The sequence below is a fragment of the Ailuropoda melanoleuca genome, chromosome 4 (assembly GCF_002007445.2).
Source record: "Ailuropoda melanoleuca isolate Jingjing chromosome 4, ASM200744v2, whole genome shotgun sequence".
NCBI classification, from domain to species: Eukaryota; Metazoa; Chordata; class Mammalia; order Carnivora; family Ursidae; genus Ailuropoda; species Ailuropoda melanoleuca.
The window spans coordinates 55,709,633-55,736,715 of NC_048221.1; the positions used below are offsets into that span (position 1 = coordinate 55,709,633).

At 44.0% G+C, this 27,083-nt stretch overlaps 1 protein-coding gene across 2 annotated transcripts in view; it reads right to left on the reverse strand.

Moving 5' to 3' along the window:
- Positions 1–27,083, reverse strand: part of EEFSEC (eukaryotic elongation factor, selenocysteine-tRNA specific) — a 248,119-nt gene that overhangs the window by 126,339 nt on the left and 94,697 nt on the right. For both annotated transcript variants that reach the window (XM_034658872.1, XM_034658873.1), the window contains exons 3-4: positions 9,798–9,894; positions 7,274–7,438 (exon numbers count right to left, since the gene is read on the reverse strand). In XM_034658872.1, the coding sequence (XP_034514763.1) occupies positions 7,274–7,438; positions 9,798–9,894 (262 nt within the window). The remainder of the gene's footprint in view (positions 1–7,273; positions 7,439–9,797; positions 9,895–27,083) is intronic.

A 27,083-nucleotide genomic window follows, 5' to 3' on the forward strand; every position in this document is an offset into this window, starting at 1 on the left:
TGAGAGAAGTGAAGTCGCACCCAGAAGGGCAAACCCCTTGATTTCACTCATGTGCAGAATCTAAAGCAGACAAACAGAAGTGGACTCATAAATACAGGGAACAAACCGGTGGTCTGGGTGGGGCAGGTGGTGAGAGCACAGAGAGCAACTGAGGTTGGAGAGGTGACAAAGGTGAGACTACAGTCTGTTCTCTGCCACACAGGGCACTTCAGATTTCATCCTGGAAATGAGGGCCCCACCAGTGGAGAAGCGGCACACAGCATGGCTTTGTAAAGCCCTTGCTGTCTGTCCATCCATCAGTGGGCGGGAGCAGGCACCTGAGCCAGGGAGGGCCACAGTCCCAGTGGAAGACAGGGGAGGCTGGAGCGCAAGAGCCGGACAGCAAGTGAAAGGGGATCGGATCATAGGCACCCCCTGATCAATGCCTGCCTCTGCCCTCCTTGCATAGGCTTTTCCAAAACGCTCATTTCCTTCACTCCCCTTTCCCCTTTCCCTATCCCCCTCTGCTTCGTCAGCTCCAAGCCCCTGGCACATGAGACATCCAGGTACAGAGAATGGACTCCCAGGAGTTTCCACCCCAAAGCCAATAACCACGAAAACAGCAAATTCAGAGAAAGCTTTCCTTCCTTATAGATCTTCTGAAACAGGAAATGATTAAGGATGAAAACCAGACTTTATATTTTGATAAAAGACACAGAAGCAGAGGGAGCTCAGTCTTGAGAGCTGATCTGCACAGGTGGCTCAGGAATCCAGGTCTGTAGCCCTGGGCCCCTGATGTATAACCATTCCCTGCAAATGTGCCGGCACTGGACACAGGAATATCTTTGGCGCTACTCACTGTGCAGCATCAAGATGCCAGCTTCAAAGAGAAGACAGCCAGAGCATAAGCCGCCAGCTGCCCAGCTCCAGGTTTCTCCTTCTGGACCCATGAGGTAGGGGAGCAGCCACTCCAAACCCAGACCTCTGCTCGTTCATTATCTATTTGGAATCAAAATCCTACTACAAAACAAAGAGCTTATTTGTTTTATTGGGTTTTCCCTACCGTTTTGTTCATTAAACAGTTTCTGGGGCCTCCTCTGAGCCTAGTCTAGGACGGGTGCAAAGGGCAGAGAGATGAGATGACCCAGCCTGCCCTCCAGGAGATGAGTGTGGTAGGAGACGCAGGCAGAGACAGACACGGTGCCAGGCAGTGCCTAAGCGCTGACCCAGGGCACTCATGGCAGGGAGCAGCTGACTACCCAAAGGAAGGCACAAAGGGGTTTAAGAGGAAAGGGGTCATGTGCTCCAGGGTAGGGGCACCTCCCACCAAGGCTTCTAGGTGAGAAACAAAGCTAAGAGGAGAAGGGCTGCTAGGAATGGGGGAAGGGCGGGACAGGCAGAGGTATAGCTGTGGGCTTGTTGGGGCGAGAAAATGCATTTTTTCAGATGTCACAGCCTTCTCTCGCCTTGTGATCAGCGCCCAAGGGGGAGGCAAAGGCAAGAGTAACAACGCCTAGTGGTATTTAAGACTTTTTTTTTCCTTTCTGGGGATTTTTATACAGAAAAAAATAGATCTGAATATGGACCTGATTTGGAGGAATATGCTATCAATTCTGAACTTTTCTCTAACAGTTCTACCAACTCAATAGGCATCTATGTATACCTATTAATGTTTGTCACCATCATCAGGAACGAACATGGATTCACAGTGGACAGTGCGGGCTGAGAAGCATATTTCCATTTCAAGAATGCATTTAGCAGCCCTGAAAAGAACAGTTCCCTTATAATCTGGGAGGTGCCCTGCCACTTACTACTTCTGTACCCCACAAGAGAAATTCCACAGGAAAGGGATACTGAATGGCAATGATATAGTAGACAAGAGTTATCAGCCAAAACCGTGTGCCTCCACGGAGCTGGGAACCTTCCATCCGCCATCCCTAGTGGTCAGCACACCAGTGTCCCTCTTCTGGAGGCCTTGGACCAAGGAGAGACTTCGGTTTGGTATGAATTAGTGAGATACAGAGAAGCCGAGAATTTGCTTCTAAACTCTCAGACCTATCTCTCTTCCTCCATGGTCTGTGGCTCTGACAGTTTCTGACGTGACAACCCCAATAGCCAATTGCTATTGGAAACATCACTACCCTGAAATCCTAAGATCAGATGTGACCGGAGGGATTTCTTGGGCTGAGGATCGGGAGAACCAAAAGCCTGAGAAGGAGGCTGGCGAATCTCAGGATGTCTGGTGTTTACGCCATTCTGGGATCTAAATGGGATTTGGTTTTCCTCCTCCACTCCCATTCCTCCAACATTTCCTCTATCGGCTAATGGGCCCCAGCTGGGAACGGACACAGGCAGCAGAGACAGGGGCCAGGGTCTGACTGGCTCCGGCGGGCCAGCCCTGGCCAGGAGGGGAATGTGACTGTTTATTTGGAATGGCTGTGCCCTGCCTCTGAGGGAGTTCAAGCGGTCAGATGTGTCCAAGTTGATTAGTGAAATCTGACAGGGATGTCACCAGGTTTGGGAGGAGGGCCATCTAGTCTAAAGCCCCCACCCTGCAATGTCCCCAGTGCCAACAGGCACCGGCCACCAATTATGGTTAGTGGAAAGTGGGGGCAAGAGGAGGTCAGGGGCTCTGGACCTCAGGAGCTTCTGAAATGTGTTTTTATAGGCTCCATGGCCCAGGAGAGGCCTCAGTGGAGTGCCCAGCTCACCTACAAAGCTGCTCTGGAGGTTGGAGGGTCCTGCCCCAGAGAGGAAACACAACCGGCCCTGGCGTCTCTTTGGGGGCTCCGGGGGTAGTGGATATAGTAGACACAGCCTGGTCTTTGGAGTCAGAGGAATGACTTCAAATGCTGGCTCTGCAATCTCGTTGCTTAACAGACCTGGGCTTAGGTTTTCTCTCCTGTTGGGTGAGAGTTACAGGAAAGAAAGGAAGGAACAGAGCTGGCCATCAGTACACAGCAGTCCTGACTCTACCATTAACCTGTACTGCCAATGTGCGCGTAGCTCACATCACCCTCACAGCACCCCTGCCATCCCTTGAGACAAAATCAAAGCTCAGAGGAGTGAAGAGGCCTGCCCACAACTGCAAAGGACTTGAAGTGCGTTCTGACTTCAGTCCTTTCCATCCAAAATCTGCATTCATTTCCTAGGGCTGCCCTAACCGATTACCAAACTTGGTAGCATTAAACAACAGAAATTTATTCTCTTGCAGTTCCGCTGGCCAGAAGTCCAAAATCAATGTGTCAGCATGGTTGGTCCCCTCCGGAGTCTCTAAGAAAGAATTCCTTCCCTACCTCTCACCTAGCATCTGGTGGCTTCAGGCAGCCACTGGCATTCCTTGGCTTGGGGCCACATATGCCCTTCCCTCTGTGAATCTGTGTCACTGACACACACCACTGAATAAAGAGCCCACCCTAACTGGGATGACCTCATTTTGAGATCCTTACCTTAATTACATCTACAAAGACTCTTATTCCAAAGAACGACATTTCTGAGCATCTAGGTTGAGATGGCTTTTGTCAGCCATAATTCTACCCACTACAGTCCACCCTCTAGTCCCCAAAACTTCATTCACATCCATTCCATGTGCAAAATACTTTCACCCCATCCCAACATCCCCAATTTCTCACCCCATTATAGCATACTCTAAGTCCAAAATCTCATTTAAGCATCATCAGCTCAAAAATATCATCTAACCCATCTAATCAGGCATGGATAGGACCCATCCTGGGGCCAAATGCCTTTCCATCTGTGGATGTGTGAAACTAAAAGACAAGTTTTTTGCTTTAAAATATAGGCACGGGGGGGGCATCTGGGTGGCTCAGTCAGTTAAGCATCTGCCTTTGGCTCAGGTCATGATTCCAGGGTCCTGGGATCGAGCCCCACATTGGGCTCCCTGCTCAGCTGGGAGCCTGCTTCTCCCTCCCTCTCCTTCTGCCTCTCCCTCCTGCTTGTGCTCTCTCTCTAATAAATAAATAAAATCTTAAAAAAAAATAAAATATAGGCACAGGGAAAAAATGAAGGGGACAGAGAGGTCACTGGACCCAAGCAAATTTGAAATCCAACAGAGCAACTTCCATTAGCTTTCCTGGCCTGAAAATGACCCTCTGTGGCTTGGTCTTCCACCTTCTGGGCCCACAGGCTGCACTAGCCCCTACCTCTCTGGCCTCTGCCTTTGTGTCCACAGCTCTGCCCCTGGGGTCATTCTTCCTTTTTCTTGAATGAGAACATGAGTTAGCTGAGAAATTCTCAGTCTATTTCCTACAATTAGAATACTGGAAGTCCAACTGCTTTTTTTTTTTTTTTTTTAAACATTTCGTCAGGTCTGTCCTTTTCAGTCCAGGCTGGCAGTGTTTTTGCTGATACAACATTCTCAAAAAACTCTTGGGTCTCTCATGTATCTCAATGGGATCTTCACCATTAAATAAGAGGGTTCTCCACAGATACTTCCTGGAGAAGCCCGTCTCTAGTCCTGGCTTCTGCTGAGATGTTTGATTGGATCCACGAGTTACATCCCTGATCTCCAGAGCAAAGGCTGTCCAGCCTCACCACTGTTGGCTTTCCTCCACAGCATGCTTTCTCAAAGTGACTGTCCTACTTTCAGCATCGCTTAGAAGCTGGAAAGGCTGAGAATCTCCCAAATCATCAAGTGCAGGTACCTTTTTTGCTAACAGTTCTACCTTCAATTCACTCCTATAAACAGCAAAGGAGAAAGCAGGCTGCACTTTCTGCACTTTGATTGAAAATTCCTCAGTCACATATTCAAGTTCACCACTTACAAGTTATGCTTTCCCTGACTAGTAAATTAGAGAATAACACAGCACTAGAGAGGTAAAAGGTAGGCTGGGGGAAATGGGTGAACAAAAGCAAGAGAAGAATTAAATTTATATTTGCCAAGCACCTTCCATGTGCCCAAGTACTACAGATCAGTAATGGGACTCTGATAGGCAAGTTCCATCTTTATAAGGATGAAAAGAGTAGCCAAAGACCTCAGAACATGTCCTCTCTCAAACATCCCTGTCTGCTTAATGTGGCTGATTCTTTCTGCCTCAGCCCTCCCCCATCCCATACTTTCGTCAAGCTTGGCGGTCACTGATCTTATCATCAAACACCTTTTCCTCCCCCAGGTACTACACTTCAAAGTCTATGTCCCACAGTGACCTCTTCTGACATCACCTTCCCACTCCCAGCTGCTCTCCCAGGCTGCAAACATGTCTTCTCCCAAGGCAGAAGGATGGCCCCTCGGGGTCTGCCTCAGGGAGCACCCAGAAGGCAAAGAAATTTACCATTTGATACATTCAATGTTCCAGCTAAGAATTAACATGCAGCACTATAATAATCTTAACTTTGTTAAATGTAAGTTTGGTTTATTTTCATAATTTTGTGCTTTATTTTTTTAAGATTTACACTTTTAGTCCCTGGCGCAACACGGATTTGATTTCAGTGGTGTTTATCCAGGACTAATGGTCTTCAGAGGAGGATATGCAACAGCCAGTACAGGAGGGGATTATGACCCCAGGACTCGGGTCCTAAGTCAGGGGAGGCCCTGGGACTCGGAAGGGCAGGGCCTCGTCCTTCAACTCCTGCTGCCACCCCAGGGAGCCCTGGAACCTGGCCAGTCCCATGCCTATAGGGAAGCTTTTCTTGTGGTTGGTCCTCCCTGGTCAGGAGACTCTTCCCTAATAACTCCAGCCGTGCAGAAGGAACCAAGAGCTCCTTTACCTGGAGAAGCCCTGGTCATTCCTCTCATCCCTGAAATGCCTTTCCTACATCCTCCCAGGCTATTCTAGACCAGGAATGGCCAACACAAGGTTGCCCCTTGCCCTGCCCTTGTTCAGGGCAGCCACTGTCATCGTGGTTCTCCCCCCACAGTGCAATGCTGTATTTTATGTGTCAGCTAGGCTGAGCCACTGTACTGACATGTTTGGTCAAGCACTACTCTGGATATTTCTGTGAGGGTATTTTTTGGATAAGAGGAACATGAAGAGGAGCAGACTGAGTAAAGCAGATTACCCTCCATATTGCAGGTGGACCCTGTCCAATCAGTTAAAGGCCTGAACAGGAAGACTGACCTCCTTCAAAGAAGAAGAAATTCTGCCAGCCAATAACCTTTAGACCTGAACTGCAGCTCTTCCCCAGGTCTCCATCTTGCTGGCCTATTCTGTGGATTTTGGACCTGCTGGGCCTGATAATCAAGTGAGCCAATTCCTTAAAATACACCCCTTTCTCTCCATACACACACACACACACACACACACACACACACACACACACACGTCTTCTTGGTTCTGTTTTTGAGGAGGACCCTAATACATCTAGTGAGCCAGGGAACCTTAGAATCTGTCTCAACACAGCCCTCCAGGGAGAACTCCCAGTTAGCAGGCAAACTGAGTTCACTGACCTAGGGCTCTGAGTGCATCCAGAAGCCGGTGTTGCCCCTGGCTTAGTACACGGGGCCAAGTGCATGCCTCCATGTCCCTGCATTCCAGGTTCCTTTGAGAACTAGACAACCATCCTGGACACCAGATATCTTCATAGGATCTGCCTGGTTCTAACTAGCCCTTGTTCCCCACCCTTTATTCCCCCTGAAGAGAAAGGTGGTCAAGGAGGCTCTAAGTGTTTCTTCTCCAGTAAACTAAAACCATAAGAAAAGCCCACTGAAGATGGAAACTATCAAGGCCACTGAACATCAGCTTTCAGATCATAGCCAGGCCAGTAGTTACCAGAGGTGGGGGCAAGAGGGAAGATGCAGCTGCCCACAGGTCTTCCAAGGGATAAGATGGTATCTACTAGTGGTCCCTATGAGTATAAACTTACCTGGATATCCTCCAAATTGCATGACTCTGAGCGACACAAGATTGTAATTGTGTTTAATTTGAAATTCTTGTGGTGAGGCAAAAAGTACCCAGAAAGAAGTCTATGTGTACTTGCCACCCTGATGTATGGGAGGGTGTACACCTGCACCCTCACTTGCTGACCATGTGATCCTGAGCCCACCACACCTTCTAGAGCTTCGGTTTCTTCATCTACAAAGAACACGTAGTCGGGAGGCTCATCAAAGCATATCATAGGCCTCCAACACATGGGTATGGTTATGAGAACTAGGGAGAGTGGTGGTTCTAGAATCCAGGCAGGGTGGGAGAGCAGAGGAAGCAGAGGGAGCAGAGCAGAGCCAGAGGGCCATCCCTGGGGAGCTGGCCCAGCAGGCTCAGCCACGGGAGAGGCAAAGGGGCCATCCCTCTCCCTCGCCACTAGAGAGACAAACAAAAAGGAAGGACAAGGTAAGACTGACCTTGAGGGCAGGAATCTCCACACTGTCGCCAAGGCTGATGGAGCCTGAGAGGATGGTCCCTGTCATCACAGTGCCTTGGCCTTTGATGGAGAAACAGTGGTCCACAGACATGAGGAGAGGTCCCGAGGGGTCTCTTGTCGGGATGGAAATCTGGGATGTCAGGAGCTAGAAAAGAGACGCCACATGCTGGTGTCACATACTGCCTGGGAGGGGAGCTGAACAGGGCAGGGTGGAGCAGGGCAGAGGGTGCGGCCAGTCCCTGGGCAAGCTGGCCCAGCTCGGAGGCGGACGGCTCCCTGACAGCACTCCAGACTTCCGCCATGCCTTCGGCTCCTCTCAGTACAAAGGAAAAGGGCACCTGGAGAAGTCTCCTGTCTCCTCTCGTTGGGATAACCAGCAGCCTCCCAAAAGGCTGGCCCTGGGGGCCCTCCTCCACACCGCAGCAGAGGCAGTCTGCTGCAGGACAGCCTGGGGCACATCGATTAGACCTCACAAGCCTTCTCAGCCTTCTGAGCCTACAGGATTTAAGATGTGTCATCGTCTAGCCCGTAGGTACCATGGCGGCCTCCTCCCCCACCACATGCCCGCTCACAGCAGGCACTAGCCACTGGCATCCCCTGGAAGCTCACCAGCCAGCTTCGCTTCCCCTTTTCCGGGGAGGCACCGCCTCTGGGAAGGCTTTTTGCCCCTTCTGTACAGCTGCACTCCCTGCCCCCATCACCCATTAACACACTATTGTGAGCATTTGTTTATTTGTCTCTCTCCTAGGGCTGTGAGTCCTTCCAATCTCCAGCAGCTGGCACGGTGCCTAAGAGAAGGACAAGTGACCAAAGGACCTGGGTAAGGAGGGCTGCTGCCGTGTATGGCAGGGCGGGAGGGGGTAAGGCCACTGTTCCAAGCCCAGGCAGAGACGGGACCACCTAATGTCTGCCAAGGGCCAGTGTTGCCCCCTCAGTCTGCAGTGCTGCTTCTTCTCTGTTGACACTTCCCCCACGCTTCAACCTCCGCCAGCCCATTTTCCTCATGCTTTCTATGCGCTTGGAGATGTTAGAGCTAATTCCCAATAAACAAATGAACATAAAGGCTGCATTATTCCTTTTATTTTGCTGCTTTCGGATTTCGTTAGGAAAAGACTGTCAAAAACGTATTTGGTAGTGAATGTTTCAAACTCTCAGCCTTGTGATAACAATTCTTCTGGAAAAAAGACTAAAAATTCAAAACAGTCTTGGCCTGGGATTTATGCAGAGGCTTCTTAAAGGAATACACAAACACCTCTCATAGCAGCATTTGTGAATTTTGCTTTAATAAAAACAACTGTCCAAGGCTCCCAAACCAATGCTCTCTGAAGCAGATGAAATAGTAACAAAAGCCTCAGCCAGAAAAGGTTTGCTTTGCTATGTCAGAGCAGCACCATATAATCACAGAGATGGTGGCAGTGCACATAAAGACATCTGTTCTCGGCTCTGTGGGTTCAGGTGCAGGGGGACCCCAAAAACACCCCAACAACTTATCGGGGACATACTTGCTGTGAGACCTTGGGCAAATTACTTAACTTCTCTGAACCTCAGACTCTTCCCTGGTAAAACGGGGATAAATCATGTAAGCCTCCCAGTGCCATTGTGAAAGTTCATGATCATTGTGAAAGGTATGTAAAGGAGAGTACAGCTCCTGGTATGTGATAAGCACTGTTGCTGTCACAGTAAACTCGGATATGGCACTGTTCTGAGCACAGGACACATATTAACCTCATCTAACCTGCATGCCAACTCCACAGCTAGTGTTCTTTTCCCTGCTTTACAACTGAGGGAACAGAGGCAAGAGAGCGTGGGTCACACGCCTAAGGCCACACAGAGAGCAGGTGGTGGGCCCAGTGTCCAGTCCCAGAATTACCACTCCACCCTACCAAGCGAGGGCCACTGTGGTCTCCATTGTCACTGCCACCCTCGCGGCAGCATCACCAATACCGCACCACCCCCACCCTGCTCTCTGGCTGCCCTGGACACCCTGTGGTGGTTGGGCTGCCTCCCTACATCTACTACCACTGAGCCTGGAGGAAGAGCCCGTGCCTCAGAAGCGCTATTATTTAGTGGAGACCACGAGGACCTGAGCTGCACTGCCCTGCTGCTGGGCCCATCTTCATCAGCTAGTGGGACACACTGGGGGACTGGCACAGTCTGAAGGCCTGGAATGGAAGACATGGCCCAGAGCCCCAGGACGCAGGAGCTGCTCTGTCTGAGTAGGGGTGTTTGACAAGAGAAAGGAAAAAGAATGACTTATAGGGTGTGGACAGCTCGGCAGGACCTTGGGCTAGACGGTGAAGCCTCTGCTTCTGTTTTGGTTTAACTCTTGGAGGGACACTAAGGTACGTATGTGCCTGGGGGAGGGGGTGGTGGTAGTTAAAGGAACAGCTCAGAGTCTTCTTGCTGGGGTGCCTCCCCCTTCTCTCCCTCTCAGACTGAGCAGGATACGAGGGGCCTGAGTGGGGCTGGGGCCAGAGGCCAGCCTGGATTTAAGCTGACAGTACCTCAATGAGCTCTGAGATGCCCTGTGGAGCTTCTGTTTCAGGGGCCTCTGGCCCCCCAGGCTTGGCTGCCACGGGTATAATCGGTGCACCTCGGAACCTGAAATGGAAAAACAAGCCCCGCCAAGTTAGAGAGATCATCAGCATGGATGAGTAGAAGAGGAACAGAGGCCCCACAGGGAAACCCTGAGGTTGCTCCTAGGTTTTAACCTCCACTCTCACAATCAACTCTGAGGAGGCAGCAGTGAACCCTAGCCTCCTGGACTCTGAATAAAGACCCCCTTGAAGAAGACCAGTAAATACATCCCAGCCTCCTGCAGAGACTCAGGAAATACTGATTTATCAAAAAGTCCCTGAAGGGGCACCTAGGTGGCTCAGTTGTTAAACGTCTGCCTTCAGCTCAGGTCATGATCCCAGGGTCCTGGGATCAGGCTCCCTGCTCAGTGGGGAGCCTGCTTCTCCCTCTCCCTCTGCCTGCTGCTCCCCTTGCTTGTGCTCTCTTTCTCTCTCGGTGTGTCAAATAAATAAATAAAATCTTTAAAAAAAAAAAAAAGTCCCTGAAGAGGCACCTGGAAACATACTTCCACCATCCCAGTGTCTAACAGAGGGTATTCCTGTCTGGACCCTCCTGAAGAGCTCCTTCTTCTTTAAGAAGAGATTCTTCCTCCTCTTCTTCTTCTTCTTCTTCAAGATTGACTTATTTTTAGAGAGACCACAAGCGGGGGGGTGGGGCAGAGGGAGAGAAAATCCTCAAGTAGACTCCTCACTGATCACGGAGCCAGATGCAGGGCTTGATCCCAGGACCCTGAGATCATGACCTGAGCCAAAATCAAGAGTCGGTTGCTTAGCCGACTGAGCCACCCAAGAGCCCCAAGAAGAAATTTTACTATGAGTATACATTTATCTTTTCCAATGATAAAAAAAATAAAATGGAAAAGAGAAAATATACAACCCATAATCTTATAATATATCACAAAGAATTTTCTGGTGAATGATAGCAACAACAGTAATTTAATGCAAATAAACTACAAGGATGTGAAATTTTATGTATGTTATAACCAAAATAAAAAAAGATCCCTTGGCAATGCATGGAAAAACCAAGGTTAGAAGAAAGAGCACTACGATGGCGGGACTATGGGTTCTATATTAATCCTCTAGGTGCCAGCAATGGCTGAGGAAGTATATCACCTGGACACCTTCTGTGAAAGCCCTCAGCACCACTATGGAACTGTCACCATTTTATAGATGAGAAATTGAGGCTTAGAGAGGCGAATTAATTTGCTACAAGTCATTTACTATAAATCTCAGAGCCAAACTCTAATCCAGCCCATTTGACTCTAGAACCAAGGGTCACAGCTTCCATGTTATAATCCTACTGCCCAGGCCGCCTCTTTCATTTGTACAGCTGCATAATAGTGTGACCCAGAATTTACATGCTTTCCCCCACTAATGTTACTCATTTAGAATATTCTGAATTTTTCACTATTATAAATAACACTGGTAAACATGTTGGTGGACAAGACTGGCTTTTTTCCCCCTTGCTTTGGGATTAATTCATGGGGTATAAGTCTAAGACTCAGCATACACTGAAAAATCAGCAAAGTGGTAGAATAAGGATAATCAGAAAGCCTCTCCTCCGTAAAACCAATAAGAACACTTCAAAAAATCATCAGAAGCAACTTTTTCAGAACTCTAGAAATTAACCAAAAGTTTGCAGCAATCTGTGGAATATTTATTCAAGAAAAAAATGGTTGAATCTTGGTAAGAATAAAAGCTTTGTGGCATTTTAACTTGCCTTATTCCCATCTACTCCTCCTAAGCTCTGCAGTAGCCCTAATAACCAGCATCTGCAATCAGAATGGAAGCCAGCAGCCTGACAGCCACTGAGGGGGCAGAATGGGTCTGGGTTCCATCAAAGCCCCTTTCCTACAGAACTGTCATTATTTTTCCTTTCCTTCCTTACTGGAAGATTCTGCAAAGCTATCTTTATTTTTCCTCAAGGGCATTTGTTGAAAACAATCAGAGGCAATTGTTTAATATCACAGCTGCCTAAGGGAGGATAATAGTTTGGGTAAACTGGCTGACCAAACAACTTAGAAGGAAGAGCTGGGAGCTTATGTGGGAGCTTTGGAAACCTTCCATGTGAGGTTTGGAGATTTCTTGGGAATCTAGAAGGCTATTTGCAGGCAAAAGCACTGGGCATGGTCAGGAAAGACAGGAGAAGGCCCTAAGTTCTTACCTCTGGCTGACCTTGAGATTCTATGCAAACAGGAAGTGAAGGCCAAGGCTGAGTTGTCAATTTCCTGCCTGAGCACTGAAAGCATGCCCCAACATGCACACAGAGATCCTCAGCAAAGATTGGGAGACCTACTGATTCTAAGCTCTAATCATCAGCTGGCCACTAAGCTAACCGAACAGAGGCTTCAGTGGTCACACATGACTTTCAGAATTACTTCACAAAAGTCACTAACCAAATTAACAACAAACTATGAAAGTGTGGGTGAAGAAGAGAATCTGATGTCCAGAACTGCCACATTATATTATTCTGTATGTGCAATTTTCACCAAAGAATCACAATACAACAAAGAAACAAAAGTACGGTCCATCCACAAGAAAAAACGGAGTTAATAATTCCTGAGAAATCCCTACTAGACAAAATTCTTAAATCAGCTATTTTAAATTTGTTCAAGAAATAAACCATGTCTAAAGAGCTAAAGGAAAGAATGAAGATAATGTGTCATCAAATTGGAAATATCAAAAAAGAGTTAGAAATTATATATAAAAACAAAACAAAACAGAAATTTGGGAGTTGAAAAATACAATAACTAAAATTAAAAATTTGCTAGAGGAGCTTAACAGCAGATTTGAGCAGGCAGAAGAATCAACAAACTTGAAAATAGATCAATCAGGATTATGCAACCTGAGGAAAACAAAGAAAAAAGAGAGAAGAGAAATGAACACAGCCTCAAAGATATGTGAGACATCATCAAGTATATCAACAGGTGCATACTGAGAAGTCCAGAAACAAAGGCGATATGGGGCAGCAAAACCTGAAGTTTCTGAAGGACATCTAAAAAGCTTAGCAGGGGCGCCTGGGTGGCACAGCGGTTAAGCGTCTGCCTTCGGCTCAGGGCGTGATCCCGGCGTTGTGGGATGGAGCCCCACATCAGGCTTCTCCGCTATGAGCCTGCTTCTTCCTCTCCCACTCCCCCTGCTTGTGTTCCCTCTCTTGCTGGCTGTCTCTATCTCTGTCGAATAAATAAATAAAATCTTTAAAAAAAAAAAAAAAAAAAAAAGCTTAGCAAATTCCAAGTAGGAAAAACTCAGAGACGTGACCTAGACACATCATAATCAAACTGCCAGTGGCCAAAGACAAGGAGAAAGCAGCAAGAGCAAAGTAGCTCATTCAGCACAAGGCATCTTCAATCAGAGTAACAGCTGATCTCTTCAGAAACCATGGCAGCCAATCCCAAATATGTGGAAAAAAAAAGGCAAAAAAACCTATTGTATAGCAGACACTTGATAAATATTTATTAAATAAATGAATAATTGAACAAGTAAAAAAAAAAGTAAAAAAAAAAAAAGGAAGAAACCATGGCAGATAGAAGGTAATGGGATGACATATTCAAAGTGCTGAAAGTTAAAAAAAAAAAAAAAGTCAACCAAGACTTCTGTTTCCAGCGGAAAAAAAAAAAAAAAGCTTCAAAAATGAAGAACACAGAATTAACATACGGCCCAGGAATTTCCTAAGTATAAACCCAAAAAAGTGGAAAATAGGTACTCAAACAAATACATGTAAATGTATGTTCATAACAGCACTATTCACAAAAACCGAAAGGTGGAAACAGCTCAAATGTCTATCAATGGTAAGTGAAAAAAGCCAGATGCAAGAGATCACATATTCTGTGATTTATATGAAATATCCAGGATAGGCAAATCCATAGAGATAGAAAACAGATTGGTGGTTCCCAGGGCTGAGAGAATACGAAACAGCTGCTAAATGGGTACAGGGTTTTTGAAATCAGAGAGTGGTGATGTTTGCATAATTCCGTACACATTAAAAGGGTGAATTTTATGGTATGTGAATTATATCTCAATTAAAAAGAAAAAACATACATTGAAAGGTTTGCTACCTTTTTCACTACCACAATGATTATCTGTGATGTCTAGTTCACTAAACATACATCAAAAGCTCCTTATTTTTTATACATACCTCATTTTAATTTGTATTTCCTTAATAAGCCATACAATGTCGAACATCTTCCATCTATTTATTTACTAAGTATACTTTCAGGGAACACTTCCACACCACTTCCAGTTCTGGTCTTTGCTTCCTCCAGCAGGTGCACCCTTACCTTCCCCAGACTCTAAAAATTGCTCTGAAGTGCCTCTCTGTATGCAGTCCAACGTCCAACACAGTGGGAGTGAGGGAAAGGGACGGGGTCAAGTACCAGCGGTACCAGCACCTGTGCTTCAGGCTTTGCACTCCTCATCTCACCAACTCCATGAGGTGGCTGTTATTACTGTCATTTGCTACAGGTCACACAGCCAATGAGTGGTGGGGCTGTGATTAAAAGCCAACTCTGGGTTTACCATCCACCTGAGAATATCAAGACAGTTAGAGACAGGATTGTGTGCCTCTTCTCAAATCCATGAGAATTTGGAAAGTGGCTGATCCTCAAAGATGAGGCAACATAACATATAAGTCCTATAAACAGATTAACAAAACCCTTGCCCTTTAGTAATTTTAGTTCTCAAACCAACAAAAGAAAGATGATGATAGCTATAATGACATTACTCAATATTCTTATAGTTTGCTCTCACTTTCAAATAAAGACATAAACTTATTGGATCCTTAAAACAACCCTTGGAGGTAGGAAGAACAGTTGTTAACATTCCCATAACATTAGCTCAACACTATGCGAATGGCACTTGGCTGAATGCTCCCATCACCCCATTTAATTCTCATGGTAATGATGTGAGGGATAAAACTGGCATTTTAGAGATGGGGAAACTGAGGCACAGAGAGGTTAAATGGCTGCTAACGGGCCACAAGTGAAGTAAATGGCAGAATCAGGGAGCTCAGAGCTCCATCCTTCCCACTATGCTGGACATCCCGAGGATGACCTCCACAAAAGCCAAAAGGCTCCCTCCCCTGGTAATGACTACTGTGTCAGATGTCACCACTGCTCTTTTGAAACGTAAGAACAGAAGATGGAGCCCAGTGCCCCTACCCACAGGGACAGGGATGGGTTGCTGCTGCTCCATCCCCTCCTGCCTCTATTTCAGTGTTACCTTCACATAGGTCACTGGTCCCATACCCTCTTCACAAGGTTTGTCAAATCAGCGTACCACCTAAGAAAGCTATTATTTCTCAAGGTTTTTCCTTTAAAACAACTTACATTCTTACTTAAAACCACTTATTGAAAAACATGATTCTATATTATTATCTAAATGGAAGACGAGTATCATTTGCCACAAAAAGGCATAGGACAGGCCCCCCCCCCACACCAGCCACTACAAGGACAGCCACTGGCCGATGGTCTCCACTCCCTTTGCTCCATAAAACCTGTGCCTAAAAGCCTGGTGTAGCTAAATGCCCATGCCCAGGAGATGCCTTGAGGCTCGCAGCCACGCTTGAGAGTCCAGTACACCCCGCACGCTTGCCTTTACCAATTGACTTTCTTAAGCTGAAGAGGAGGCACAATCGTTATGGCATGAACTTGGTAATGCCAGCTGTGTTACTTTAATTCAATTTAGTATCATAAAACAGTGTGATAATATCTATTTCTATGAAAACTAAGTTAAATTATCCAGAAAGATTCAATACAGATAAATCTCTTTAAAATCTGGTGATAAATTAGGTGTAATAAGAAAATCATAAGACTTTGGGGGTAGGGCACCTGGGTGGCTCAGCTGGTTAAGCCTCCAACTTTTGGTTCCTGCTCAGGTCATGATCTCAGGGTCGTGAGAAGGAAGCCCCGTGTCAGGCTCCATGCTCAGCAGGAAGTCTGTTTGAGATTCTCTCCCTCTCCCCCTCTCCTTGCTCTTTCTCTCTCTCCAAATAAATAAATAAACCTTAAAAAAAATAAAGACTTCAGGGGAGGTTTATCAAACACAGAAAAGTTCTCCACTCACACTGCTGAGCAAATCGCGATTCCTATTAAGGAGACCAAAATTGTAGACAGTGCATTTGGGTATGGTTTATATGTGAAAGAACTCAGAGCACCAGTCAGTGGGCTCACGGGCAGAACATTTTCCAGCAAGTGGCAGATGTAATAAGGTCTTGAGCTCCTGCGGCAAGTACCTTGGCTGAGGGAAGCCATCTGATGCTCAGGCACAACAGCAGCAAAGCCATTTGCTGAGGCTTTCTCCAGGAAACTTCACTGGAGAACATCTCTAACACACTGGTGGAACTATTCTAATTTGTAAGATGCTATCAAGAGAAGCAATCACACACACAGACACACACACATATGCAGGCATGCACGCACGCACACACAAGCATGCTGCACCTGGAGAGAAAAAAAGCCAAAATGACGAATGCAGCTGCCTAAGGTCCTGCAGCTGGGACCCGCAAATTACAACTTTTTAGTACTGGCAAAGCAACAAACCCCAGAGCTTTTAAAAACATAAATTCTGACCAAGAACATCAAGAATAGATCTTGCTTTACTGAATTCAGACCAAAAGAACTAATGATTACATACGAATCAGGAGTGCTAATTTGTGTAAAATTGAAATTACAGGGGATGCAGAAATCACACATGCCCAAACAAAACAGCAAGAAGAAGAGGAGATAAGCCTGAATTCAGAATGCAAAACTGCTCACATAGCCAAGATGCCCCAGACGAGCCTAGATCAACTGCTAACAGTATAGTGCTAATGAGGAAGGGGAGGCACGATGCTGAGAACCTTGTATGTTCCCCCGGAGCAACTTACGTTATTGATATTATTAACTAAGGATGCATGCATGTGTTGTAAGTTAAAATATTATGTAAGGTTTGAATGTGTCATTTTTTATAATTCTCTGCTTTAAGCAACTTTTGATTAATCAACAACAGTTCCCTTCAGAGGACAACAAATCTACTACTGTAGCTACAAAAATAAACACAAAGAAAGCAAGAGAAGGCTATTAAATCCTAGCTACATACTATTCCCTGCTGAAGGTTCTGAGCCTCGTTAAAAAGTTACGGCAATGCTGAAGACATGGTAGGACCAGGCTGAGACATTTTCCTGAACTTAACAGAAGAGATTTAAAGATAACTGAAAAAGAATAAATTTTCTCAAATAACTCCATGCATTTCCCCCCATTTTTTGTAGTGGTAAAATACACATAACAAAAAAATTACCATCTTAACCATACGTAAGTGTACAGTTCAGTGGTATAAACACATTCGTAATGTTGTGCAACCATCACCACCATCCAACTCCAGAGCTTTTTTTTTTTTTTTTTAGGATTTATTTATTAGAGAGAGAGAGTGCAGCAGGGGGCAGAGGGAGAGAGAGAATCTCAAGCAGGCTCCCCACTGAGTGCTGAGCCTGATGCGGGGCTCGATCTCATGACCCTGAGATCACGACCTGAGCTGAAATCAAGAGTGGGATGCTTAACCAACTAGCCAGCCAACTGCCCCCCAGAGTTCCTTTTTCTTATAAAAACTCCATACCTATTAAACAGCAACTCCCCATTACCCCACCACTCAGTTCCTGGCAACACTACTCTGGCTCTATGATTCTGACCACTCTAAATATCTCACATAAATGGAATCATACAGTATCTGCTTTCTTGTAACTGCCTTACTTCACATAGCAAAATCTCGAGGTTCACCTATGTTGCAGCATGTATCAAAATTTCCTTCATTTTTAAGACTAAATAATATTCCATGGGGAATATATGTATGTATGTACCACACTTTGCTTATTCATTCATCCCTCAATGGACACCTGGATTGCTTATACCTTTTGGCTATCATGAACAATATTATTATGAACGTGGGCATACAAATATCTCTTGGGGACTCTGCTTTCAATTCTTTTGGATATATACCCAGAAGTAGAATTGTTGCATGGTAATTCTATTTTTAAATTTTATAAGTTTTTATTTAAATTCTACTTAGTTGGGGCACCTGGGTGGCTCAGTCGCTAAGCGTCTGCCTTTGGCTCAGGCGTGATCCCAGGGTTCTGGGATCAAGCCCCACGTCAGGCTCCCTGCTCTGCTGGGAGCCTGCTTCTTCCTCTCCCGCTCCCCCTGCTTGTGTTCCCTCTCTCACTGGCTGGTCTCTCTCTGTCAAATAAATAAATAAAATCTTAAAAAAATAATAAATTCTACTTAGTTAATGTAACTATTCTTAATTTTTTGAGGAACCCCCATACCATTATCCATGTCAGCTGTACCATTTTACATTCCCACTAACACTGCATAAAAGCTCCAATTATCCACATTTCACCAACACTTATTTTCTTGTTTTTTGACAATAGCCATCCAAACGGATATGAGGTGGGGTATCTCATTGCAGTTTTTATTTGCATTTCCCTAATGACTGGTCATGTTGGTGTTTTTTCACGTACTTGTTGGCTATTCACATATCTTCTTTGGAAAAATGTCTATTCAGATCTTTCCCATTTTTGAATCAGGTCATTTGTTTTTTGTTCTTCAGTTTTAGGAGTTGCCTATATATTCTTATTACCAGATATACAGATTTACAAATATTGTCTCCCATTCCATAGGTTGCCTTTTTACTCTGTTGATTCTCTTTTGATGCACAAATTTTAAAAATTTTCTTCTGAGAGTTTTAGGTCTGATATTTAATTCTTTGATCCCCTTTGAGCTAATGCTTGTATCCGATGTTAGATAAGGGTCCACCCTCATTATTTTGCATATGGATAGCCATCCAGTTTTCCCAGCGGCATTTGTTGAAAGACTGTCCTTCCCCCATTGAATGGTCTTTGCCCCCCTCCCCGTCAAAACTCATCTGACCATATATACAAGGGTTTATTTCTGGGCTCTCTATTCTATTCCATTGGTGTATATGTCTGTCTCTATGCTAATACCCATCCTGCTTTGATTATTGCAGCTCTGTAGTAAGATCTGAAATCATGAAGTATGAACTCCCCAGTTTTGTTCATCTTTTTCAAGAGTGTTTTGGCTATCTGGGGAACTTTCAGATTCCATATGAATTTCAGTATGGGTTTTTCTATTTTTGCAAAAAAAAGGAAGTAACTGGGAGTTTGATAGGGATTATGCTGAATCTATAAATTGCTTGGGGTAGTACAGACATGTTAACAGTTTAATTAAGTCTTCTAATCCATGAAGAGGAGATGCATTTCTACTTATTTATGACTTCTTAAATTTCTTTCAGCAATGTTCTATAGCCTTCATTATGCAAAACTTTTACCTCCTTGGTTAAGTTAATTCCTAAGTATTTTATTCTTTTTGATGCTACTACAAATGGAATTCTTTTCATAATTTACTTTTCAGACTATTCATTGTTAAAGTATAAAAATGCAACTGATTTTTGCATGTTGGCCTTGTATCCCACTACTTTGCTGAATTCATTCATAAGCTCTAATAGGTTTTTGTGGAATATAAGTGGTTTTCTACATACAAGAACCTATCATCTGTGAAGAGATCATTTTACTTCTTCCTTTCCAATTAGATGCTTTTACTTCCTTTTCTTGCCTAATTACTCTGGCTAGAACTTCCAGTATTATCTTGAATAGAAGTGGCAAAAAGTGGTAATGCCTGTATTGTTCCTGATCTTAAAGGAAAAACCTTACTCTTTCACCATTGCATATGATGTTTGTTATGGGTTTTTCACAGATAGCTTTTATTACATTAATGTGACCCTTCCTATTCCGTTGAATGTTATCATCATGAAAAGATGCTGAATTTTGTAAAATGCATTTTCTGCATCCATTGAAATAAATGATCATGTGGTGTTTTACATTAAATGATTTTTGTATGTTGAGCCATCCTTGCATTCCAGGAATAAATCCCACTTAGTTGTGGTCTATAATTGTTTTAGTATGCTGCTAAATTCAGTCTGCTAACATTCTACTGAAGATTTTTACATCAATGTTCATAAGGGATTTGGGTCTTCAGTTTTCTTGTAGTGTCTTTGTCTGGCTTTGGTATCAAGGTAATGCTGGCCTCACAGAATGAGTCAGAAAGTGTTCTCTTCTTCAATTTGCCTGGAAAATTTTAGGAAGAATTGGTTAATTCTTAATAATCAGGTCCAGAGCTTTTCTTTGTTAGGAGATTTTTGAGTACTGAATTAATCTCCTTAATAGTTACAGGTGTATTCAGATTATTGATATAGTTACGATTTATACGTTTTGTTTTTCTACAACTTTGTCCATTTCATCTAGGTTACCCAATTTGTATAGCTGTTCATAGTACTCTCTCATAATCCTTTTAATTTCTATAGAATTAGTAGTAATGTCCCCATCTTCATTTCTAATTTTAATAATTTGAGTCTTCTCTCTTTCTTAGTCCACCTAGTTAATATTTTGTCTATTTTGTTGATCTTTTCAAAACCAACTTCTGGTTTCCCTGATTCTATTGTTTTTCTATGTTTTCTTTTTCTTTTTCTAATCTTTATTAATAATTTCCTTGTGCTATATTTAAGTTTAGTTTGTTCTTCTTTTTCTAGTTCCTTAAGTTGTAAAGTTAGGTTGTTGATTTCAAATCATTACTTTTTAAAGTAAGAATTTATAACTATAAAATTTCCCCTTAATACTGCTTTCACTGCATACCACAAATTTGGTATACTATGTTTTGGTTATTATTCATCTCTAAGTCTTTCTAATTTCCCTTATGATTTCTTCCTTGATCCACTGGTTGTTTAAGTGTGTTAATTTCCACGAATCCATGAATTTTCCAATCTTAATTCTGTTATTGATTTTTAACTTCATCCTGTTGTGGTCAAAAAAGGTGTTTTGTAGGATATCTACCTTTTTAAATCTGTTGAGAGTTAATTTGTGGCTTAACACATGGCCTATCCTGGAAAATGTCCCATGTGCATGTGGAAAGAACATGTACACTGTAGTTGTTGGATCAACTGTTCTGTATATGCCTGTTTGGCTGGTTGGTTTATTGTGTTAAGTCCTCTACTTCCTTATCCTCTGTCTGGCTAATCTGTGATACTGAAACCTCTAACTACTGCTCTGGAACTATTTCTAACTTCAATTCTGTCAGTTTTTGCTTTATATATTTTGATGGTCTGTCATTAGGCATGTAAATGTTTATAATTGCTACATCTTGCTGTATTGGACCTTTTATTAATATATAATGTCCTTCTTTGTCTCTTGTAATCTTTTTTGACTTAAAGTCTATTTTGCCTAACATTAGTCTCGCCTAACATTAGTCTCCCCTGTTCTCTTCTGATTATTATTTGCATGGAATATCTTTTTCCATCCTTTCACTTTCAATCTATTTGTGTCTTTGTATCTAAAGTGAGCCTCTGGTAGAGCACATATAGTTGGACCATGTTTTTTGTCTATTCTGCTAATCTCTGTCCTTTAATTGGTAAGCTTAAGCCACTTACATTTAAAGAAATTACTATTAAGGAGGGACTTCCGTCATTATGCTATTTGTTTTCTATATGCCTTATAGCTTTTTTTTTTATCTCTTATTTCTTGCATTATTGTCTTTGTTGGTGTTTAGTTGATTTTTTTAATGTAGTGAAACAGTTAACTTCCTCTCTCTCTCTCTCTCTCTCTCTCTTTTTTTTTTTGATGTATATTCTATTGCTATTTTCCTTGTGGCTAACATGGAGATTACATTTAGCATCTTAAAGTTATAATATTCTAACGTGAATTTATACCAGCTTAACTTCAGTAACATACAAAAACTCTTTCTATATAGCTCTGACTGCATCCTTTTCTGTTTTCATGCCAAAAAATCACATCTTTTTGTACTGTGTGCCCAAAACCATAAACTAATTATTCTTTTTAATACATTAATCTCTTAAATCACATAGAAAACAAAATGTAGAGTTACAGACCAAAGTTACAATACTACTAGCTTTCAGACAAATTACTGCTTTGTTCTTTTATATGCATTAGTCTCTTAAATCACGTAGAAAAAACACACAGAATCACAAAACATCACCATAATGACAGTTTTTATAACTGCCCATGTGAAATCATTATTTCATCATAGAGCTTCAAGTTACTATCTAGTTTCTTTTCATTTCACTGTGCAGGTCTTCAGCATTTCTGCATGGCAGGTCTAGTGGTAATAAACTCCCTAAGCTTTTGTTTATCTAGGAATGCCTTCATTTCTCCCCCACTTTTTAAGGACAGTTTTGATAGATATAGGTTTCTTGGTTGCCAGGGTTTTTTTTCTTTTAGGACTTTGAATATATGGGCCTACTACCTTCTGGCCTCCATAGTTTCTCATGAAATCTGCTGATTATCTTATTGAGGATCACTTGTGTATGACAAGTCACTTGTTGCCTTCAAGATTTTTCTCTTTGTCTTTGGCTTTTGAAAGTTTCATAATAATATGTCTCAGTGTGCGTCTCTTTCAGTTCATTTTACTTGGAGTTCATTGAGCTCCCTGGGTGTCTGTATTAATGTCTTTCATAAAATTTAGGAAGTTTTCAGCCATCATTTCTGCAAATATTCTCTCTGCCCCTTTCTATCTCTCTTCCTGGGACTCCCACAATGTGTATGTTGGTCCACTTGATGGTGTTCCACAGGTCCCTGAGGCTCTGTTTACTTTTCTTCAATTTTTTTTCTGTTCCTCAGACCTGATAAATTCCATTGTACTATCTTCAAGTTTGTCAATTCTTTCTTCTGCCTGCTCAAATCTGTTTTTAAATCCCTCTAGTGATTTTTTTTATGGTTATTATATTTTTCAGCTCCAGAATTTCTTCAGTTTCTTTTTAGTTTATCTCTTTATTGATATTTCCATTTTGTTTATACATTGCTTTCTTGATTTCCTCCATATTTGCCTTTAGTTGAGTGTTTTTAAGACAGTTATTTTAAAGTCTTTGTCTAGTATATCTACCATGAGGTCTTTTTCGAGTACACTTTCTATTGATTCTTTTTCCTTTGACTGGGCCATACTTTCCTGCTTCTTTATATGCCTTTAATTTTTTGTTGGAAACTGGGCATTTGAGTCAAATAATATGGTAACTGTGGAAATCAGATTCTTCCTGTTTTTTGTTGTTGCTCTTGGGGTTTTGTTTTGTTTTTTCTTTTTATTATTGCAGGGTGTCTCTATGCTGTCTCAGCCTGGAGTATAAAGTCTTCTCAAGTCTTATCTGAACCTTTTTCTGGGCATGCATGGTCACTTTGTAATTTCCCCCCATATGCTTGCAGTTGTTTCTGAATGTCTTGGTCTTTAATGGCTGACTTCTGAAAGGGGAAAAATAGAAAAATGAAGGGGGAACCAAAAAAAAAAAAAAAGGGCACTGGACCTTCAAATCCTTCAGAAATCACTTCAGCTGGGGGGTGGTTGTAATAATGGAGGGATGTAGAAGAATAATGGCTGCCTGTCTGTTTGTCTGCACCTCTGTGATCAGAAGCAGCAATGTGATCAGAGCACAGATCTCTGATATTTGGAGAACAGGGTCTTTTTTGCCCACTCTGGTTCCTGCAAGCTGTGTACAAGCCGCTCTAGGAAGACCTGCACAGTCGCCTGTCATGAGACTGAGGGATGGGGAATGGATAACTGCTGTTGTGCCAAGAGCTAATACTGACTGAAATAACCGCAATCTACTGTCTAAGCCTTCCCCTTGAAAGCCTTTGATAGACTCCAGTGTTCCAAAATGATTATATCAGACATATTCTGCCATTGTAATTGTTTTGCAGATAGGGAAACAGATTCCTAGTGCTTCTACTTTCTGCCATCTTCCCAAAATCCTCCCCATGAATTTTTGCAACATCCAAGTACAACCCCAGACTTCTTTTGTCTGACATACAGAGTAAGTCCCTCATTGTGAATAATATCGCTTTCTTCATCCTCCTCAAGACCCTTGGCCATTCCTTTACGTTTCCCCACTCTGACACTCAATAGGTGGACAAAGGACCCAGTCTAAGAAGAGGCAAGAGAACGCAAGAGTCCAAGAAAAAAATCTACTGCCACTATTTCCCTGGTCTCCCTGCCATGTCTAAAGGAACCCTTGTCTGACCCCTATCCCCTAGCCTCCCTTCACCAGCTCCTCCAGTGCTGCCCACGGACACATGCCTGCTGCCTTTCTACATTACCATACTTCTCTTCTCTTGGGGTGAGGGGAAACCCTTCTGCTTGACACCACCCATCGCCAGTCACTTTCAATCAATATCCAATTTCAATCAATACCTAATACCTAATACTCTCCCCACTCACATTTCAAAATCAATATCACTTCTGTTTACTCACCAGGAGCTTATGCTTGATTTCCTCACAATATCACTTCTGTCTCCCCTTTCAAGCCAAGGGATATTTACTAAGTCATCTCCTCTGTACTAGCCTCCATGAAGGTTGCCCAACAAATAAAAGGCTCCCAAAGCAATGGGGAGAGAGGGTCTGGGGCACTAACTGAGAGTACCAACTCTAACTGTAAAAGGAATGGGGGAAGGGTCACAGAAGAGAACTAAGTTCCTAAAGGTCAATAGCAATTCTCTAGTGGTCAAGTCAATGTTCTTCCCTCAGACTCTCTCCCCATCTGTGACCATCAGTCAGCTGGCTCCCCACCTTCTTCACCCCCAAGCCTTTATTCCCATGGCCCTCTGTCAAGGGGCTCTGCCTCCTTGAGAGCCCCTTCTTCCTTCCCTATCCACTACAAGTCTCTCTCAAGAGCACCCTGAGAATCCAGCTCTTCTACCCCTGGACTGCTGTCCAGGAGCTCCCCACACTCTGATAACCTGTGCCAAGGCTCCACTGTGGATGGTTCCCATATCTGTGTCTTCAGGCAAGGACCCTTTCCAGCACTGTAGTCATGTCCCATTCTCTACCAGCAAGCACTTTCCCAACCTGACCTCCTTGGTTTCTGATCATGGAACAACATTTCCCTGGTCTCTGTAGCCATCACCAGCTACATGGTCACCACTGTCTTCCTCAGTCACTGCATTTGATCAGTTCTTCTCTTGAGATCTAGCTTAATTCATCCCCTGATCTTCATTCTCAACAAGTTCCACCCTGGGTCATGCCCTTACCATCCCAGGCCAACTACTCTCCAAAGTCTGTGCATGGCCCTATACCAGGAACTGACCATGGCTGTGATGACCTTCCAACAACACCACTCTGAGGTATCAGCCTTTTCCTCTACATACTTTCAGGGACTCCATGACTATCCCGGGATGAAGTCCAGCAACCAGGCTGGTCCACAAAGCCCTCTATAGTCTGCCCCAGCCTCCTCACACTGACTCAACTCACCAAACCCCCTGGAAATACAGGTAAAAACTCAGGCCCTTGTCTAGTGCCAAACTCTATTCTATTGCTGCCCCCACTCCCCTCCCTTCCTCTTCCTATCCAAACATAACCCTGGTGACAAGCAATGTGAGGCAAGGCAGAAAGAATGGGATTTTAAGCAAGAAGCCTAGGACCCTAGAACTAACTTTCAATCCACAGCTGAGCTGTCATTCCACCTCACTCAGCCTCCATTTCCCTGTCCTACAGAAAACAGCATGACCTACACTGCAGGGTTGTCTCCCACACCAAATAAGTTAATGTGTGGAAAGCATGGTGGGGAGTCTGGTAACAGTCCTTAGAACCAGGGCAGCCACTAGTCTCCCGCATCCCTTCTGATGGGAGACGGGTCTCTGTGCTAGCACCATGCTCCGTGCTCTCGTGTGATCTCAATACCCCATGAGCAGGGACTCTGACCCCTATTTTCAGAGAAGCCAAGTGACTTGCCCAGGGCTGCCAGGGGGCCCAGGGAGTAAGTGGCTGGTCTGTAGGAGTCCAGAGTCCAGGCCTCTCTCATGACGGAGGAGAGGAAGAGTCCATTCTCAGTCCACAGGGAGGACTCCAGCCACGGCAATCAGTGAACCAGGACCCAACCACAAGTCAGGGCCCAGTACATGTGCATCATCTCTGCTTACACTCCATGAGCCTGAGGCCCAGAGGGACAGAGAAGGCTAAAAGCATGCACTAAGAATTCCAGCGATTAACCATAAAGCTTTCGGAAATTCAATTATTTTTTATCCAAACGCTTTTGGGCAATGTATTGTAACAAAACATAACGGCATGTTGGGCTGAGTATCTGGCCCTTCCCCAGGCTCAAGAGAAGTGGGCCTTGCTGATTTCCTGAACATGCCACACACTGGGGATCCTGGCTTCTAGAGGCAGAAGTAAAGTTCAGCAGCCCCTAAAGGGACAAGAGGCCCCTCTTGCCTTGAGTTTCAGATCCAGACTGGTGTCTGGGTTTTAGGAGCACAAGGGTCTCCAACCAGAGATGTCAGGAAGAGCCTTGGGCCCAGCCCCACAGCTCAGCAGCGCAGGCAGAAGCTGACCCGGAGCACATTCAAGTGCTTCTCCTGTTCCCGACACCCACCATCTCCTCCAGACTCCCCTCACAGCTGTGGTACATCACAGTTCCAACCAGGCCCAGACATGCTGACTGTGCATGCAGGCTGACCTTCAACAACACACAAAAACGATCTAAGATAAGTTAAAAAAAAAATGTGTGTGTGTGTGCGCGTGCGCGTGTATAACTCATGTAAAAGACATAAACAAATAAAGTACAGGTTTCCCCACTCCCTGAAAGTAGGCTGTTCCTATGAAACCTTCTGTAAGGCAAAATGGCATAAAGTAAAGAAGCAATTACCATTCGTTTATATGGAAAAATGAGTGCTCCCAGACCCAAAAAATAACCTCTCCTAGGCTCCTATGATACCTTAGGACACATCTACTAACAGATGCACAAAATAAATTGACATAAGGCACAGATGTTCACAGACACAGTTCAAAGCAATGGCGGCTTGATGCTGAGATGCTGAGTGTAGTTCCCAGGGAAGGGGCTTGGCAGCACCACTCTAAGGACTCACTGAAAAGCAGACACTGCACACTATTGCTGCTTTTCGCCTTTTTTCATAAAAACAAAAATCCTCTCCGGATTTCCTTCAGTTAGTGAAAACAGGTACTAATAAGGTAGGTCTCTCATAAAAGCAAAGCAGTATAATGCAAACTTTGAAAAGCAGGAGATACTTGTGCAAGTTTTCAGTTTGGAATAGTGAAATTCAAAACAGCCAATATTTATTATACTTTAGTTTTCTCACCAGTCAACCCAGACACAAAACCTTCCCCCAGGGTTACTATGAGGATCTGATTGACTGTATATGGGAAATCCCTGGTACAG